This window comes from Takifugu rubripes, chromosome 8 (assembly GCF_901000725.2).
Source record: "Takifugu rubripes chromosome 8, fTakRub1.2, whole genome shotgun sequence".
Classification (NCBI taxonomy): domain Eukaryota; kingdom Metazoa; phylum Chordata; class Actinopteri; order Tetraodontiformes; family Tetraodontidae; genus Takifugu; species Takifugu rubripes.
Window position 1 is genome coordinate 16449923 of NC_042292.1, and position 14922 is coordinate 16464844.

General features: G+C 45.6%; 1 protein-coding gene across 6 annotated transcripts in view; it reads left to right on the forward strand.

The window, feature by feature from the left end:
* The window catches only part of chd3 (chromodomain helicase DNA binding protein 3), a 32146-nt gene extending 17791 nt beyond the window's left edge, over window positions 1-14355 (forward strand). For 3 of the 6 annotated variants that reach the window (XM_011606714.2, XM_011606715.2, XM_011606717.2), the window contains exons 34-40: window positions 336-467; window positions 614-722; window positions 1936-2068; window positions 2883-3078; window positions 3439-3638; window positions 3814-3940; window positions 6900-9651. In XM_011606714.2, the coding sequence (XP_011605016.2) occupies window positions 336-467; window positions 614-722; window positions 1936-2068; window positions 2883-3078; window positions 3439-3638; window positions 3814-3940; window positions 6900-7165 (1163 nt within the window). In that variant the 3' untranslated portion in view covers window positions 7166-9651. Of the gene's footprint in view, window positions 1-335; window positions 468-613; window positions 723-1935; window positions 2069-2882; window positions 3079-3438; window positions 3639-3813; window positions 3941-6899; window positions 9652-12559 lie in introns of those variants that run through there. The other 3 variants (XM_011606716.2, XM_011606719.2, XM_029839834.1) reach the window with 3 other exon arrangements.
* The last annotated feature ends 567 nt before the right edge of the window (window positions 14356-14922 follow it).

A 14922-nucleotide genomic window follows, 5' to 3' on the forward strand; every position in this document is an offset into this window, starting at 1 on the left:
AACTGGTTATAATGTAACAGAGAGGCTAACTAAACTGGTTATAATGTAACAGAGAGGCTAAATAAACTAGTTATAATGTAACAGAGAGGCTAAGTAAACTGGTTATAACGGAACAAAGAGGTTTATTTAGCCTCTCTGTTCCGTTATAAGCAGTTTATTTAGCCTCTCTGTTCCGTTATAAGCAGTTTATTTAGCCTCTCTGTACCAAATTGGACTAGTTCCACTGGGTCAGAGACATTTTCGTTCTGAATTGTAATGACTTCATTATCTTCTTTCTCCCTTTAATCTTAAAGTTGAGGTATGTTGTATAAACAATGGTGTTGTTGCCTTCACAGAGGACCTAAAGGGAGAAAAGGATGCTGGGAAGGAGGCGAAGGCATCGAAGGAGGAGACAGCGAAGGGTAACGGGAAGCCTCCAGCCGAGAGGCCTCGCTTCATGTTCAACATCGCAGACGGTGGCTTCACCGGTGAGTCCTGATCCTCCAGCAGTGATTCTGAAAGCGTTCAGATGTTCGGCTCGATCCCAGAGGAGCTCCGTGATGCGTAGAAACACCTTCAGCCACATTTAAGCCGGCTAAGCGCTCGTATCTGCTCTGTTGCCTCGGCCCCGCAGAGCTGCACACGCTCTGGCAGAACGAGGAGCGGGCTGCCATCTCCTCGGGGAAGATGAACGAGATCTGGCATCGCCGACACGACTTCTGGCTGCTGGCGGGGATCGTGATGTATCCTTGACGGCGGTTGCCCCAGCGATGACCCCAGCGTGTTTATTTTCCTATCAGCCCAGCGTAATAAGTCAACGTGCCAGCCGGAGCTCAAGGAACAGCGGAGCGTCTGTTTTAAGATAATGCAGCAATTAATCTCACAGCTTTCCTCTTTTTTAATGGTAATTACGGCCGAATAACATTCGCCCCGTCTCTCTTCTTATCCTACTCTTAACGCAACTGCAGCTAAAGCTCCCACAACCTGCCCGAAATGAGAAATTTTCCTGCAATTTTCTTATTTTTGAGAAATCTGTTTAATCGCCCTTAAAACCGACGATCGGCTTAAGGGAATAAATCATCATTTTGGGAATCAAACTTCAGGTTTTCCCTGAAGGTTACATTAGCTGATTGATCGTATTTCCATGCCTGTCGCTTAGCTTAACCGGGGGCCTGACAGCTAGCCTGGCTCGGAGTTCAAAACGGCTCACGAGTCATTGTTACATCTGTGAAAGTCTTACAGTCTGTTCATTAGTGATCTTCGGAGGTGCTGCCGGACAGATTCTGTTACAAAGTGAGGCAGGTTAACCGTTTGCCTGTTTCCAGGGCAGCTGGCCAGTATTTATAATTAACTGGCAGCTGAGGGAGCAATGAATTTCTTGACCTGATATTGTCATTGAACTCTTATTAAGAAATTGTAATTTCTGAACTATTTTTAGACACAAATATTGAATTTGGAGCCCTTCAATGAGGGAATTGGACGTACAGTGGCTCTGCGTGCGGGGATATATAGTTTCCTGCTGACATGACATGTGGTAAAATTACATTTAAAGGCTTTAAATTGATTTAACAGAAGCAAGTGACCACTAAAATGCTATGCTTGCTCCCCCCTTCTGGTCTCGCAATGCCAGATGGTGGCTCAAGAGGTGGTAACGAGTCGTCGAATGAGGTTAGCTGCAACGAGGGACCTTAATCAAGTCCCCAAACATCAGTTTCAGGAAATAGTTTGGCAAATCGAAGCAACTACCAAGTGGTTAGACAGAGCGGCATTGTTAGCGTCGGTGCTCTGCTTTCAGTTATAAGGGGTCACAACTGTCCGCAGTAGTTTTAACGAGATGGGCCTTTATGCTAATTCTTGCTAGTTGCCTATGGTATTGGTGGCTGCAGCTCCGTTGAGAGCAGAAAGAAAAATTATGATCCCGCACAAGCATTTCACGATCCTTGACTGGCGTGGCAGTCACGGCTATGCCCGCTGGCAGGACATCCAGAACGATCCCCAGTTTGCCATCGTCAATGAGCCTTTTAAGTCGCAGGCAAATAAAGGCAACTTTCTGGAGATGAAGAACAAGTTCCTGGCTCGGCGCTTCAAGGTAACTTTTTATTCTTCCGTTGCCAAATAAATACACGACCGATCTGTCACTCTTAAAAGCCAGTCCGGCGTTTGTGAAACTCCTTTTTTGTACAAATAAGTTGCTGTGTCATCCATCACTTGACAAGTTTGATGGTTGGGTGACAGATGCCCCTACACCCACACACTAGCGGGAAGGTGCTGCTGACCGCTGCATTTGTGGAACAGCTCTCATCCTGTTTTTGACCGGCTTACATGTTTCAGATCCTGCACTCAACATCCTCATTTACTGCATCTCTCTCTCTCTTTCCTTGAGCCTCAGTTTGCAGTCGAATATTGCAGAGCAGAATCGCTAACTCTGAGGCAAACGGGGCTAAATTTAGGTTAAACTGCAATGTAAGGACTACGGAGTGCTTACTTTTAAAATGAATACCACTCGTAAAACATAAACATTCAAAATAAATCAGGAAACGGAACTTAGCGCCAAAACCTCACAGGAATTCACATGACTAAGATATGTTACCTAAGCATAAAAAGGCAGAAATCTTTTTGTTTGATGAAACTGATATTGGTCATTTAAGCAAATGCTTCTACGCTTCTGTTGTGCAACCTGATTACGACAATTGGACAAAAATTGGAGCTAGCGGCATGCTGTGCTAACTAAACAGGAAATTGGGTGCTAATTTGGTTCTTTAATAACACCTGCTTTTGTTGCTCACCCCTAGTTTGGCATTTTTACATTATAATATCATGTTCTATATGCTCATCATAACATTTGCATCGGATAAATAGTTTGTCTGATCATTTTCTCTTCGTGTTCTTCCGTTGCTCTGCAGCTGCTGGAGCAGGCGCTTGTGATCGAGGAGCAGCTGCGAAGGGCCGCTTACCTGAACATGACCCAGGACCCCAGCCACCCGGCCATGGCGCTCAATGCGCGCTTTGCGGAGGTGGAGTGCCTCGCAGAGTCGCACCAGCACCTCAGCAAGGAGTCGCTGGCAGGCAACAAGCCAGCCAATGCTGTGCTGCACAAAGGTTGGTCGTGATGTGATGATGCTAAGTTGAAAACCCCCCCCCAACTTGCATGCTGATGGTGTAGAGGCCAAGTCCACTCTGCCTGAAGCTGGTTTAAGTAAAGCCAGGCAGATAAGCTAACCCCGTGTCAAGTGGTATCTCCAAATATGTCCTCACTTGCTCCCTGGCGAGTCTGTCCATGTTTATATTGTTCTGTTGAAAGCATAACAAGCTCACTACTTCACCCCAGTTCTTGTCTCTGCTTTCTATTCCAGCACGTCACAGTGCCGCAGCTAACGAATAAAAGGCATCATCAAGCCGCCTCCAGTTAGCGATAAAGTCCAGACGTTTTTATTATATGGCAATTTGTTGTAATTCCAGTTTTGAACCAGCTGGAGGAGCTGCTGAGCGACATGAAGGCCGATGTGACGCGGCTACCGGCCACGCTATCCAGAGTCCCGCCCATTGCCGCCCGCCTGCAAATGTCGGAGAGGAGCATCCTCAGCCGACTGGCCAGCAAGGGCACCGAGACGCACACGCCCCCGGTCAGCAGCCTGTTTCAAATCCACGCACCTTTATACGTACGCACGCAAACGTGGAGAGAGCCACACTCACTTTCAAACCTGGAAAAGAGAAAGCAGAGCTTATCTTTTCATCCATCTTTGTTCATTTCCTCCCTTACACGATTTCTAGTTTCTCATTTTTAATATTTCTGTTGCCGGGGTCCTACATAATAGCGTCTTTCCGTCTGTGCAGCCCATACCTCCAGGACCTTACGCAACCAATCAGAACTACGGTGCCCCCTTCACCCCTGCCCCACCCAGTGCCCTCCACATGGGAGGGGCCAACTACAGCCAGATGCCTCCTGGATCCTTCATATCAGGTCAGTTTTCGGAGCCTGGGGGTCATTATCTGACTCAGGCTATCGTGCTAGCTACCGGAATTTGGTTTTATTCTTTTAACTTCCATGGTATTCCAACATTCTCTGTGCTGACTGAATGGTATATGTTGACATGACGTATATGACATCTGGTGTGCCGAACTGGATTCCATATGTATGTAGCATAAGCTACGCAGAGGCATACTTTCAACCTTCGCCTCCCAGAGAGCGTGTGTGTTCCTGTCAGTGGTATCAATAATTATAGCGTTATTGTAGTGTTCAAGGTTAAGGAACATAGTGTTGCCAGTGTGTTTGATCTGCGATACTTGGCAGGGAGGAAACGCTCTCACAGCCTCGCTGATATTGCCTCTGGCACAGATGCTCATTTACGGCTTTGCGGGTGAATTTTAACCTGTTGTTTGTTGTAGCGGTGCAGTAGATGTAGTCATTAATGAGCGACTTAAGTTGAAGGTCGTCATTTATTTTTTGATGTGACACAGTGGTGGCGGCCATATTAGCGCATTTAGACAACAACGGGCAAAGCAATCACCTTTAGAGGGGCAATAAAAACATTTTCCCTCTTAAACCGCCTGCATTGCTTTGGCTTGAACTCCGGAGTTTTGGAGATATGAGCTGTAGAGGTCTGCCTTCTGTCATGTTTAATGGATGTAGATGGTACTCGTGGCGCTTGGAGCGCCAAAAAATACATTTGGGAAAACGTCAACATAGAGCGCCATGACTCTGCTGCTCCAGATATGGATGACACGGAGGTGCTGCTTTTCCTCCTCGCTGCACCCAACTTGCATTCATGGTCCGAGACCGGCTGACCCACCTAGCTGCCGCCCTGGTTTTGCAGTGTGTTCCACCTGAGTAAACGCACCACACCATGAATAATAATGAAAACATCATCGTTTTACCAGTAAGACATTTTGTAATGCAGGAAATATTGTGCATCCCTATCCCAAATGCTGATTCCAAGCTCCCTCATCCCTTCTTAGATAAGAACTAGAGCTATTTCTGAAGGTTCATATTCCCTGTGAGATGTTCATGGGAAAACAGCAAAGCTGTAGACTTCAACGCGGCAGACACCGGCCCCAGCAGAGCCTCCGTGACCCCCCCTCAGGCACAGAAGCACGGATCTGGCTTGAGAGACTTGATTACTCTGCAACTTGCACCGATGATCGGCAGAATCCTTGCAGCATTTGGCTTCTATTTATAGATACGGCCTCAGGAATTCTGTCTTTATATGGTCAGGTCGCTGTGGAAAAATATGCAGTAAAGAGAATTTCAAAAAATGTCCTGCCTTCATGCAAATCACTGACTCTGGGAATTGGGAATGTCCAGGAACTACGGTCCTGTGATCTGGTGTGATCCTGAAATATGCGGACTGAAGAAGTCGCTGATTAAGCACTTTGAGGGGAGCCTTTATCTATCTTCGCAGCTTAAGCTGTGAACCCTTCAAAAGAGTCCAGGTCGGGAGAGAGAAGAACATCTGTGGCTGGGTTTTTGATGTGGCTGCCAGAGAGCGAGACACCTGAAATAGACATTACCGGAATCGAACTCAAGCGTTCCGGGCCTCTAAATTAAGGCATTTTCATCTCTGAACATGTCCAACCTGAATAAACCTCAAAACTCTGCGGTACATTGTGCAACAGTAAAGCTCAAGTCAATGATCCAACCTGTCTGAGGGGTGTTTTTTCTTTTCCTACTGTGTTTATTTTCCCTTTTGTCGTATCATCCCGGCCCTCGTTACTGATTGAGCTGACGGGTTAAAATCGCACGCCTGCAGTATGTCAGAGCGCGACGAGGGCAGTCGCAAATTTATTTCCCGTAATTAGGCCGGCAGCGGCGTGTGCTTGCCAGACAACCTCTGCTCTGCGTGTGTGTTCGTGTCCCGAGATGTTTAGATAGCGGAGATGTTGCAGAGATAGTCGGCTAAACCTGATACTCCCCAAAGTTTTGCCCCGAAAACCACAACAGCCAGCTCTCTTCAGTGGCTGCCTCTCACTTAGCATATCTTGATTTATGTAATTGTAGACTGAGACATCTGTCAAAGACATTGCTTTTTGGAGAGCCGTGGACCCATCTCTGAAAATGTCATTATGCTTGGGCCCGTCTGAATCCGGCCGTGCCGAGAAAACATTCAGGCTTTGTACCCGAGGTATTTTAAGAGGGACCGAAACCACAGAAGGAGTTTGGTTGTGTAAACGTCGTGTTGTGACTTGTGAACCGGTGGAGGGCGGGGCTCGGTGCTTTGCAGAAAATAGAGCAGTACATGAGCTGCGCTACGCTGCGGGTTGTGTGTGTGTGTGGTTCTTTTTTTTCTTTGCCTAGCAGCAAGTGCAGCCCAATTTAAATGAGGCCACATTTGCAGTCTTGATTGGGGTCGCGCTGCTCCCTCACCCTTGTAGACTTAGTCAGGGAGGGAAAGAGGTTAGCAAGAGATGTGGACGGAGTTAAAACAACACAGCTCTCAAATTCTGGGACCTCCTCGACTCCCTCCAATAAAAAAAGACCATCTCTTGGGAGAAGCACTTGAGTACACCAAACATATCCAAAAATGTGCTTTTTGCATGTTCTGATGTGACTTTTTTGGTCCTGATACAAACTCCGACGTTCAGTACCAGTGCAAGACGTTTCAAGCATCTTTCTCGAAAGGAAACCTCAAGCTTGATCCAAACATTGCTTCCAAGGGGACGATACTTATCAGACATTAATATTCCACTAAAAAAGCCATAATTTCCCCCTAAATGGAACATTCTGGTTGAGGCCCTCCTGACTGCCAGTCACCCAGCAGAGGCATCCAGAGGTACGGATCCCCCCCACCAGCCTCAGTAGACCCCCTCTTTGACCCACGGGGCAGGCTTAAAGAGAATCCCCCCACAGGGACCAGTAATTGTCACATTATCCTGCTCTTCTCTCCGAGCCTCCACTACAGTTTGACGCTTGTCTGCCCCCACAGAAGCCGCTGCCGCTGCTGCTGGGGCCACCGGGGGAGTCGCTTGGGGTGCTGCTGGAGGGTCAACCGCTGCCTGCCAGAAGACCAAAGAGCACGATGTGGTGCAGCGGCAGCGAGTGGTGGACCTCTGGAAGGATGGCAAGTCAGAGGGGGCCATTGGGCAGGAACTGAGGATGCCCAAGTCCACAGTGCACAGCATCATCGTGAAGTACCGCCTCAGCAATACGGTGGAGAACCTGCCCCGCAATGGCCGACCAAAGAAACCCTGAGGAGAGAGAAGAGCGAACAGCCTGGAACAATAACGAAGACTGTACAGCCAAGTGGATCGGAGCACGTTGACAACACTGAGATTTACACCTCGCAGGTGGAAAGCGAGTAGAAGCACTTTAAGTCTGGAAAAACAAGCAATTAACTCCAGAGAAAGGGTCCAAAACCCTGAAGGTCTGGAAGTCAATGCTACGTTAATGATGCGTGGGGGGGTAAATAAGTCAGAGAGAGAAAGTAAAGAGCTATGACCTGTCTGGAATGAACAAATCCTCATTTAAAGAGAAACGGTGCTACTGGGAAACGTCCCAAAAAACTGTCTTTGAGAGGAGCGATGTCGGGATTAAAGAGGGGAGACAAAACAAGATGTTAGTGCAGTGGCCGTTCAGTGACAGACAGCTTCTTTTTCTTCCCTTCTCCCTCCGCGGGAAAACAGTCTCCCCCCTGGATCAATCCTTCATCCGCCGGCTGACTGAGCAAGTCCGTCCCCTCGCTCTGACCCTGCACTCCCTCATTCCACTCCAGCCCTCCACTCCTCCGCCCCTCCTTCCTTGGTCTCGTACCCGAACAGATTTCCCGTGGACCTCACACAAATGTCCAAACCTGTAAAAAACTGCAGAAGGAGATGAAGCCCAAACTCAAAATAGGACAAACTTGGGGAAAAAAAACAACGGGGGGAAAAAAAGTATAAAACACTTCTTCCCATGGGTTCTGTTGCCCCAGCATTCCTGAGTATAAGCAAGCATATAAAACAATATTAGATGTTGCCTTTGTCCAACATTTTACGGCAACATTAACCTGACGTGATGGACTATTATTGAGAATTCGCAGAGCACACCGGGGATTGCACCTCTCGATTCTGGAAGGCGGGATGTCACTTCATTTTCTGCCGCCTCGGCCAAAAGTCGGTATTTATGAGTCGTTCTTCCCCAAAGCTGAAGACCCTAATCACTCACTGAACACTGAGACGAGGCTTTGAAGCCCCAAGAAGACAGACTTTTGTTTCCTTTCAGCTTCTTCACTGTGACAGCGTGATGGATTCTCAAATGGAAAATGTCCCCCCGATTCCCGAGAAAATAAAACACCCTGGCTCGGATCTTTGTTCGGCGTTCCAGCTCAGTTGTACGGGGCCATATCCCAGACCGCAATAACAGGTCAGGCCCCCCTGCGTAGTTCCTGGACGAGGGTGTGTTCACACGTTTGAGGGTCTTCAAGGATGCACAAATCTGAACAGGTGTAGCAGTGATGAGCTTGCAATGAGTACTGAACACTGCAAATGGATGTGCAATAAGACGGGTCTGTCGAAAGACATTTTTTCTGTAAACCCCATTTTGAATTTTGACGAAGGAATCCAAACTTTTTGAGGCCTTAAGCTCAATACAAGCACTGACCCTCATCAACTTCGAGTCCATACTTTTCGAAATTTGTCAAAATTGAGTAAAATTGTATGTCAAAACTACCCAGGCAAGGAGCACTGCTGGTTGGATCTACGGCTCGAACAATGTCCGAACATTCCTGGGCTCCTTGTTTTTGGTTTCAAAGGGACACAAAGATGACTGTCTTGGTTCCGGCTTATGGTTGTTTTATTATCGATTCCAGCTGCTGGCAGCTGTTTTCAATGAAACTTCAACAGAAGGCGACCGTTGTCGGCAGTAACCAAAGTTAGCCGCTAGCTTTTGGGCAAGAAGCAGCGACAGAACCAGGCAGTTCCATGTGTAAAACATTAACAAAAGCTAATGCCAGTGTGTGACACGCTAACACACGAGCTACGGGTTGACACTATAGATGTCAGGCTTTTAAAAAAACCTCAATGAGTGCAAACGTATTTCAGGAAATAACTGCTCGAAGAATAAGGAACCCAGAACCGTGAATTTCATGCCAGCTTTCACTGCTCTTAGCACTCAAACGTCACTTTTCAATCTTTATTCAAGAAAAGCACAGCGCGCAGCCAGAAAAGAAAATACAACACATGTGCACACACACCGAGAAACATTGTCTGCAAATTCTGTCTTTAAATGTGATTGATGATTTTTACCTCCAAACTCTTGAAACACATGGACTTATGAAATGCTTTTCAAGTTGGACAGACCTTTGAGTCTGAAAGAGAGAGAGAGAAGGCCTGTGCTTTTTTAGTTTTCTGAAGAGTTGAGGCGCGGGAGGTTGTTTGCCGATGAATGGTTTTGGCAGAGGCGCACTCACGCAAGGCTTTTCAGCGGCTGCGCTCCCTGCCAAGATGGCAGCGTTCGCCTGTGTCAGCTCGGTAGGCAGGACCTACCGGGGAGAGACACAGGCTTGTCATGTTCGCCAGGAATGTTATTGCCGCTCTGGGCTTGAAACGCTCCATCCGGCGCAGTCGTGCGTTTCTTCAGCCAAGTAGACAAATAGTTTGAGTTTTAGGAATTCTTCAGAAATGCATCCAGGTGTCGGTTTGCTGGACTTGTATTTTACTGTAGCGATGGCGCAGCTGCTCTGCGTCCGTAGACTCGTTGTAGGTCGGGGCGGGTGGGGGGGGGGGGGGGGGGGGGGGGGGTGCCAGGGAACTGCTAGGAGAGGGAGATGATTGAAGAGGATGGGCAAAGTGGTAGATTTGCTCTTTACGATGATAATGGATGTCAGTGAGAGCTCATCCGTTATCTGCTGGAACGCGAGTGCCTCGATAAACTTCCTCTGTTTCTTTAGCTGACGTGCGCAGCCGGTTCTGGAACGGAGGCCAAAGGATCTTCATATCTGAGCTAGAATCGGGGCCAAACTGCAAAGGCGGTACTGTAGTTCATATCGTTCTAGGAAATGCGCAACTGTTGTTTTTTCACGGATCTCTTTAACTTACATCAAATTAGCGCTTCATCAACAGGGTCAGATTTCGCAACTAGCATCCTGTCATATCGCAGCTAAAGATGAAAGCAATCCCGGATATTTTAGCCTAGTTTTGATGTGGTAGCCAGCTTTATTTGCAGATGCAGCTGAACAACGACAACCCCGATGACTGAATCCACAAGTAGTTCTTATCCATCTCAAGTCAAGAACTTAGCGAAAAACGTAGCAACATGCTAGCATCCAAATGGGGGAAGTGCAAACATTTATAGTTATCATACACCTAAGTGACGTAATACAAAGATTAGTATTCTGTGGTCATGTTGCAATATACAAAGCATGTCTCTATACAATTTTTGAGTATTAGAAATCCTACAAGTTGTATCCTTCGTAGTCGAGTAGGAACTTCTTTTGCAACAACTTGAAACTGTAAACTTGATCATCTCCAAACAAAATAAGATCAAAGGAAAGAATGTCTGACTATGCTCTGCTCTTAAAATATTAGCTACCAATTCTGTAATGTCTTGGTTTGCTCTGCTTCTGTACCAGACCTCCTAGGACTCCTGCACACACAGGAAGTCCCCGTTTTGCACCGTGGACAGATTTGTCGTTAACATCAAAGAATTTGTGTTGTGTTTTGACTTGATAAGTGATAACTGAGTGAGAAATGGTTACAGCTGAAGTACTGTATACAATGTTATAATGTTATTTAGTGCCAGCAGGCCGTTTTTACATTCCAATTGTTGCAATAGCGACCATCTGTAATGGTCCGACCGGGCTTCCTAAATGTGTTTTTTATCTCCTCTGTTTTTTTTGTGTCTCTCCCACGTTTTATTTTTCTTTGTATTTTTTTGCTGGCCATAATTTTGCTCTTTCACCCAGTTTTACCTCAATTTTTTATCAGATATAATCCCCTCCTGCAAACACACACACACACACACACACACACAAGCTCACTCTTTCACTCTATTCCCTCTGTTGGCCTCCACTGGCGAAATGCCATTCGTTTTCCCATAAGTGGTCCCCTCTCTTGGTTGTAGACACACACACACACACACACACACACACACACATTCTTATCACATCTTTGATCTTCTCAGGGGTGTTATGACAGTTTATCTTTTCCCGTGGCACAAGTGAGAGCCATGCGCCGATACTCCGCTCTCGGCTTTGTTTTGAAAGGTTGGTTAAACTCGCCGTTCCACTCCCCGAGCAGATTCGTGATGGCGCACAAATGTGGGAAGCAAAGACCCACTGCGCCGGCCAGCTGTGGAGTCCTGCAGAAAGATTTTAATTTCCATGGCTGTGTGCGTTTGCATGTCTGCAATCTCATTTGTCTCTGTCTGTCTGTCCATCCATCTGGCTGTGTTTGTGTCTGTTATTTTTTTCGTGGGGGGTCCCGACTCAACTTGGGGACTATACTTGTGCGACCTCACACAATTCCTCCATCAATTACAACGTGAAGACTTAAATTTCTGTCAGCCAAATTGAAAGTTAGGGTGTGAATTGTTTAAGATTACAGAAGAAACAGGTGTGTGTGTGTGTGTGTGTGATTGTTTTTGTATACATGTGGGGTCCCAGTTTGGGAAGTTCACTGGCATTATGGGGTCCAACCTTCTTTATGAATATTCTGCCCCTCAGTTTTATTGATAAAATGTGAGGGTGTTATTAAGATTATGGAGAGTCATAAATAACCCTAACCCACTAAAGGTTAGTAAAGAGTTTGCTGCACTAACCCATATGTGTCTACTCATCGCTGGCCTCATTTTTCCAGATTTTTCTGGAAACTTCTAATGATTGTAACCATGTTACTGTATATAGATATTTAATGAAACGCAATATGCAAGTTTATTCTTTTAAATTGTTTCATTTTGTTTCCATAGTTCAGGAATAACACGTATTGAAGGTCTTAAAGTCATATTTCAGAAGAACGTATCCTGACATTTTGGCTGCTTTATCTTAAATAAACACTGTTGACGTGATTGAGAGGTTCCCTTTCACAGCAAGGCCAAAATTTGGTGAAAAAAAACATTTTATTTCCAACAACAGTAGCATGTGTTTGGTATCAAACAAATAAATGCTTATCAATCAACTGCAGAAGGTTTACTGCAGTATCCCGACTCTAAATGAGGTTTGTACGATTAAGCAGGGAAGAGGGTCCAAGGAAGAATAATCAGCTTTTTTTCTTTTAAAACAAAAGATCATTTTCTAAAGGAGCCAAAAGCTGTAAAAGCACGTTTTATTATTTTCTACATGTCTATGAAGAAGATAAAGCATTTGTGTGTCTTGATCTTAATAAAGAAGGTTTGAGGACAGACCAGTTGGCTGTTTTTATTTGTTTAAAGGGGCGTGTCTTATCTGTGTTGGCTCGAGAACTTCCAGGAAATGCTTTGGAACGTCCAACGGGAGTTACAAGTGAAAAGGAGATTCTATTAAGGAATGTCTTTGTTCGCTTTACATGATGGGGCAAATGGTTCCTTCTGACATCCGCATACCTTTAGCAAACCTTCCATTTACTTGATGCTGCTGCATATTTGGCACATTCACACACTTGCCATTAATGTTGTCTCACTGTTGTGTTCCTCCAGTGTTGAACGGGCCTCCCATGTCCGTGAAGAAGGAGCGGGAGGCAGAGTTCCTACACAGTCGGCGGGAGCAGCGAACCGGGGAGGTCATCTGCATTGATGACTAGGCCGAATGCACCTTCTCCTCCACAAACTGAACCCCGTCTGCTGAGGACGACCCCCAAATTAACTCCAAGAAACTCTTAAGAACCGCAACCACGCGCACGGATGCACACCCGCAGTAGATACAGTCCATGTTATCTCATAACTACCATTTCTCGTCTGCCTCAAACCATTATACTCCTCACGAGAGGCTTTCTCAGTAAAGGTCACTCACTCCTCCTTACGAGACACTTGGAACCGTAGGTTTCCCAACAGGCCGCCGCACCTTCCTGATCCTCCACCTCCTCCTCCTCGCCTTCTACTCCAGCCTCTTGACCTTTGACACAAAACTGCATGTGAAAACCATTTCTGCTGCCGCGCGCCAACTCTCGAAGCATGCTCAAATTGGCGTAATCTCGCCAAAAAGGAGAAAAAAAATATGGATACAAGCTGTGCCTACGGTTGTCTTGACGCTGTTTCCGAGCACGGCTACAGTCCTTTTTTTGTGTTTTTAAAACCTGTTTTATTTCCTCAACGGTACATGTTCAAATCTGATAAGGATGTTCAGGAACGGCGTGGCCATCTCCCCCCAGGTCTCGTTTATGTACAGAGCTTTTTGAGGTATTTGGGAGGTTTCGTTCGTTACGACGCTTCCTATGAATGTTTATAACCTTTCATAAGCAAGTCGGTGTTGTTATCCCATCACCTTTGACCTTTGCTCGGATTCCCCTCACCACTTTTCTAATGCTTTCTAAGTTCCTGTGATATACTTTGCATATTTAAACGGCTTGTTCGTGCTTTCTCTCTCTCTTGTGTTTCTACTCTCACGATTATGAATATTGTTGTAGTCAATGTTGCTGTTGTTCTCGCCTCTGCTATCCGGGAAAGAGATTCTACCAAGACTTTTTTTTTTTAAATGTGCGACATAGAATGCACCTCTTCTAAACGGTGGTCCTCTCACTGAAACGAAGAAGTTATGCTAACTTCAGAGGTAGTTATATACCGAGAACGCCAATTTTTCCGACTTCAAAGTTGGGGGCTTGCGAATGACATATGCATAACGTAGAATGTAGGCCACGTGTAACCCTAAAAGCTTCTCTGAGCTAAAAGAAAGTGTATGCTAGCTAACCCCAGTAGGATACACTCAAATTCTCCAGGAAATCAAATAGAAATCAGTTTTATATGCAGCATTGACGCCTTAATTAACAAAGCTGAACATAGGTGAAGTCAGTAATGGAATTTAGAACACAATGTCAAAATGTATGTTCCAGACAGTCGGATTTAACTTCTAATTAATGATAATGTAGGTTTTGTTTTTCGTATACCTCTTTGTCATTTCATACTAACAGGGAAAATTCACTTAAGTATCGCCGCCCACAAGCTAAAACAAAGATGAGCGCTTGGTTGTTTTTCCATTTTACGTTAAGTTCTGGGTATCTTGTCACTGTGTTTGTGTTGGTGCAGATAGATCAAATGCTGAGTGGCAGTGGAACATGTCAGTGATGACACATCTATTTTCTTTTTGTTTCTTTTTTGTTGTTTGTAATAAAACTGATGAAATGTTTCAGTGCTCTGCGATGATTTTTTTCGATTTTTGCTAATTTATTCATTTATTTCTCCTCTGATTTTCCACCGACTTGAGCTTTACTTGCTAAGTCCCTACATGCTTTCAGCAGCTAAATCTGTAAGTGCCATGCCTGTAAATAAACAGAAGTTAGCAATGAATGCTATCTGATTCCGGTCCAATCTGTTTTAGAAGTAAGAAAAAAAAAAGTTAAAGATCATGTGTTGCAAAACCTCACCAATCACGCAGCCGCTTAAGACTCACCCGCTGGTTTAAGTTTACCTAGCTTGACCGCTTTTTTAGCGTAAGGCACAAAAGCTCTCGCCACCACAGGTAGTTTTTAAGACAACAACACTTGGTCATGTTCTGGACCAATTTAGCCTGTTTCTTTCACAAGGTTTAACATTTTTGTTGCACACTGGCTAAGCTAGGCTTCTCTGACAGGCCGCTACCTTTGTTGGGCAGTCTGCAACCAATTTGGTACCACTCAATACAATGTGGGAGATCTGCAGGGGGATAGCGTCTCCTCTTTACGGGACGCTATTATACGAGCTTCTGTCTTTCCACACATACTAACACACACTACACTGGGGGAGAAAAAAGGTTAATGATGGACAACTGAATTGTCTTATTTAGAACAGGCTGATGCCTGATCTCTCTTGTGACCCGGAGTACAACTACAAGGAGGTAAAAATCAAAGTGATGGCGGCAGGAGAGAGTA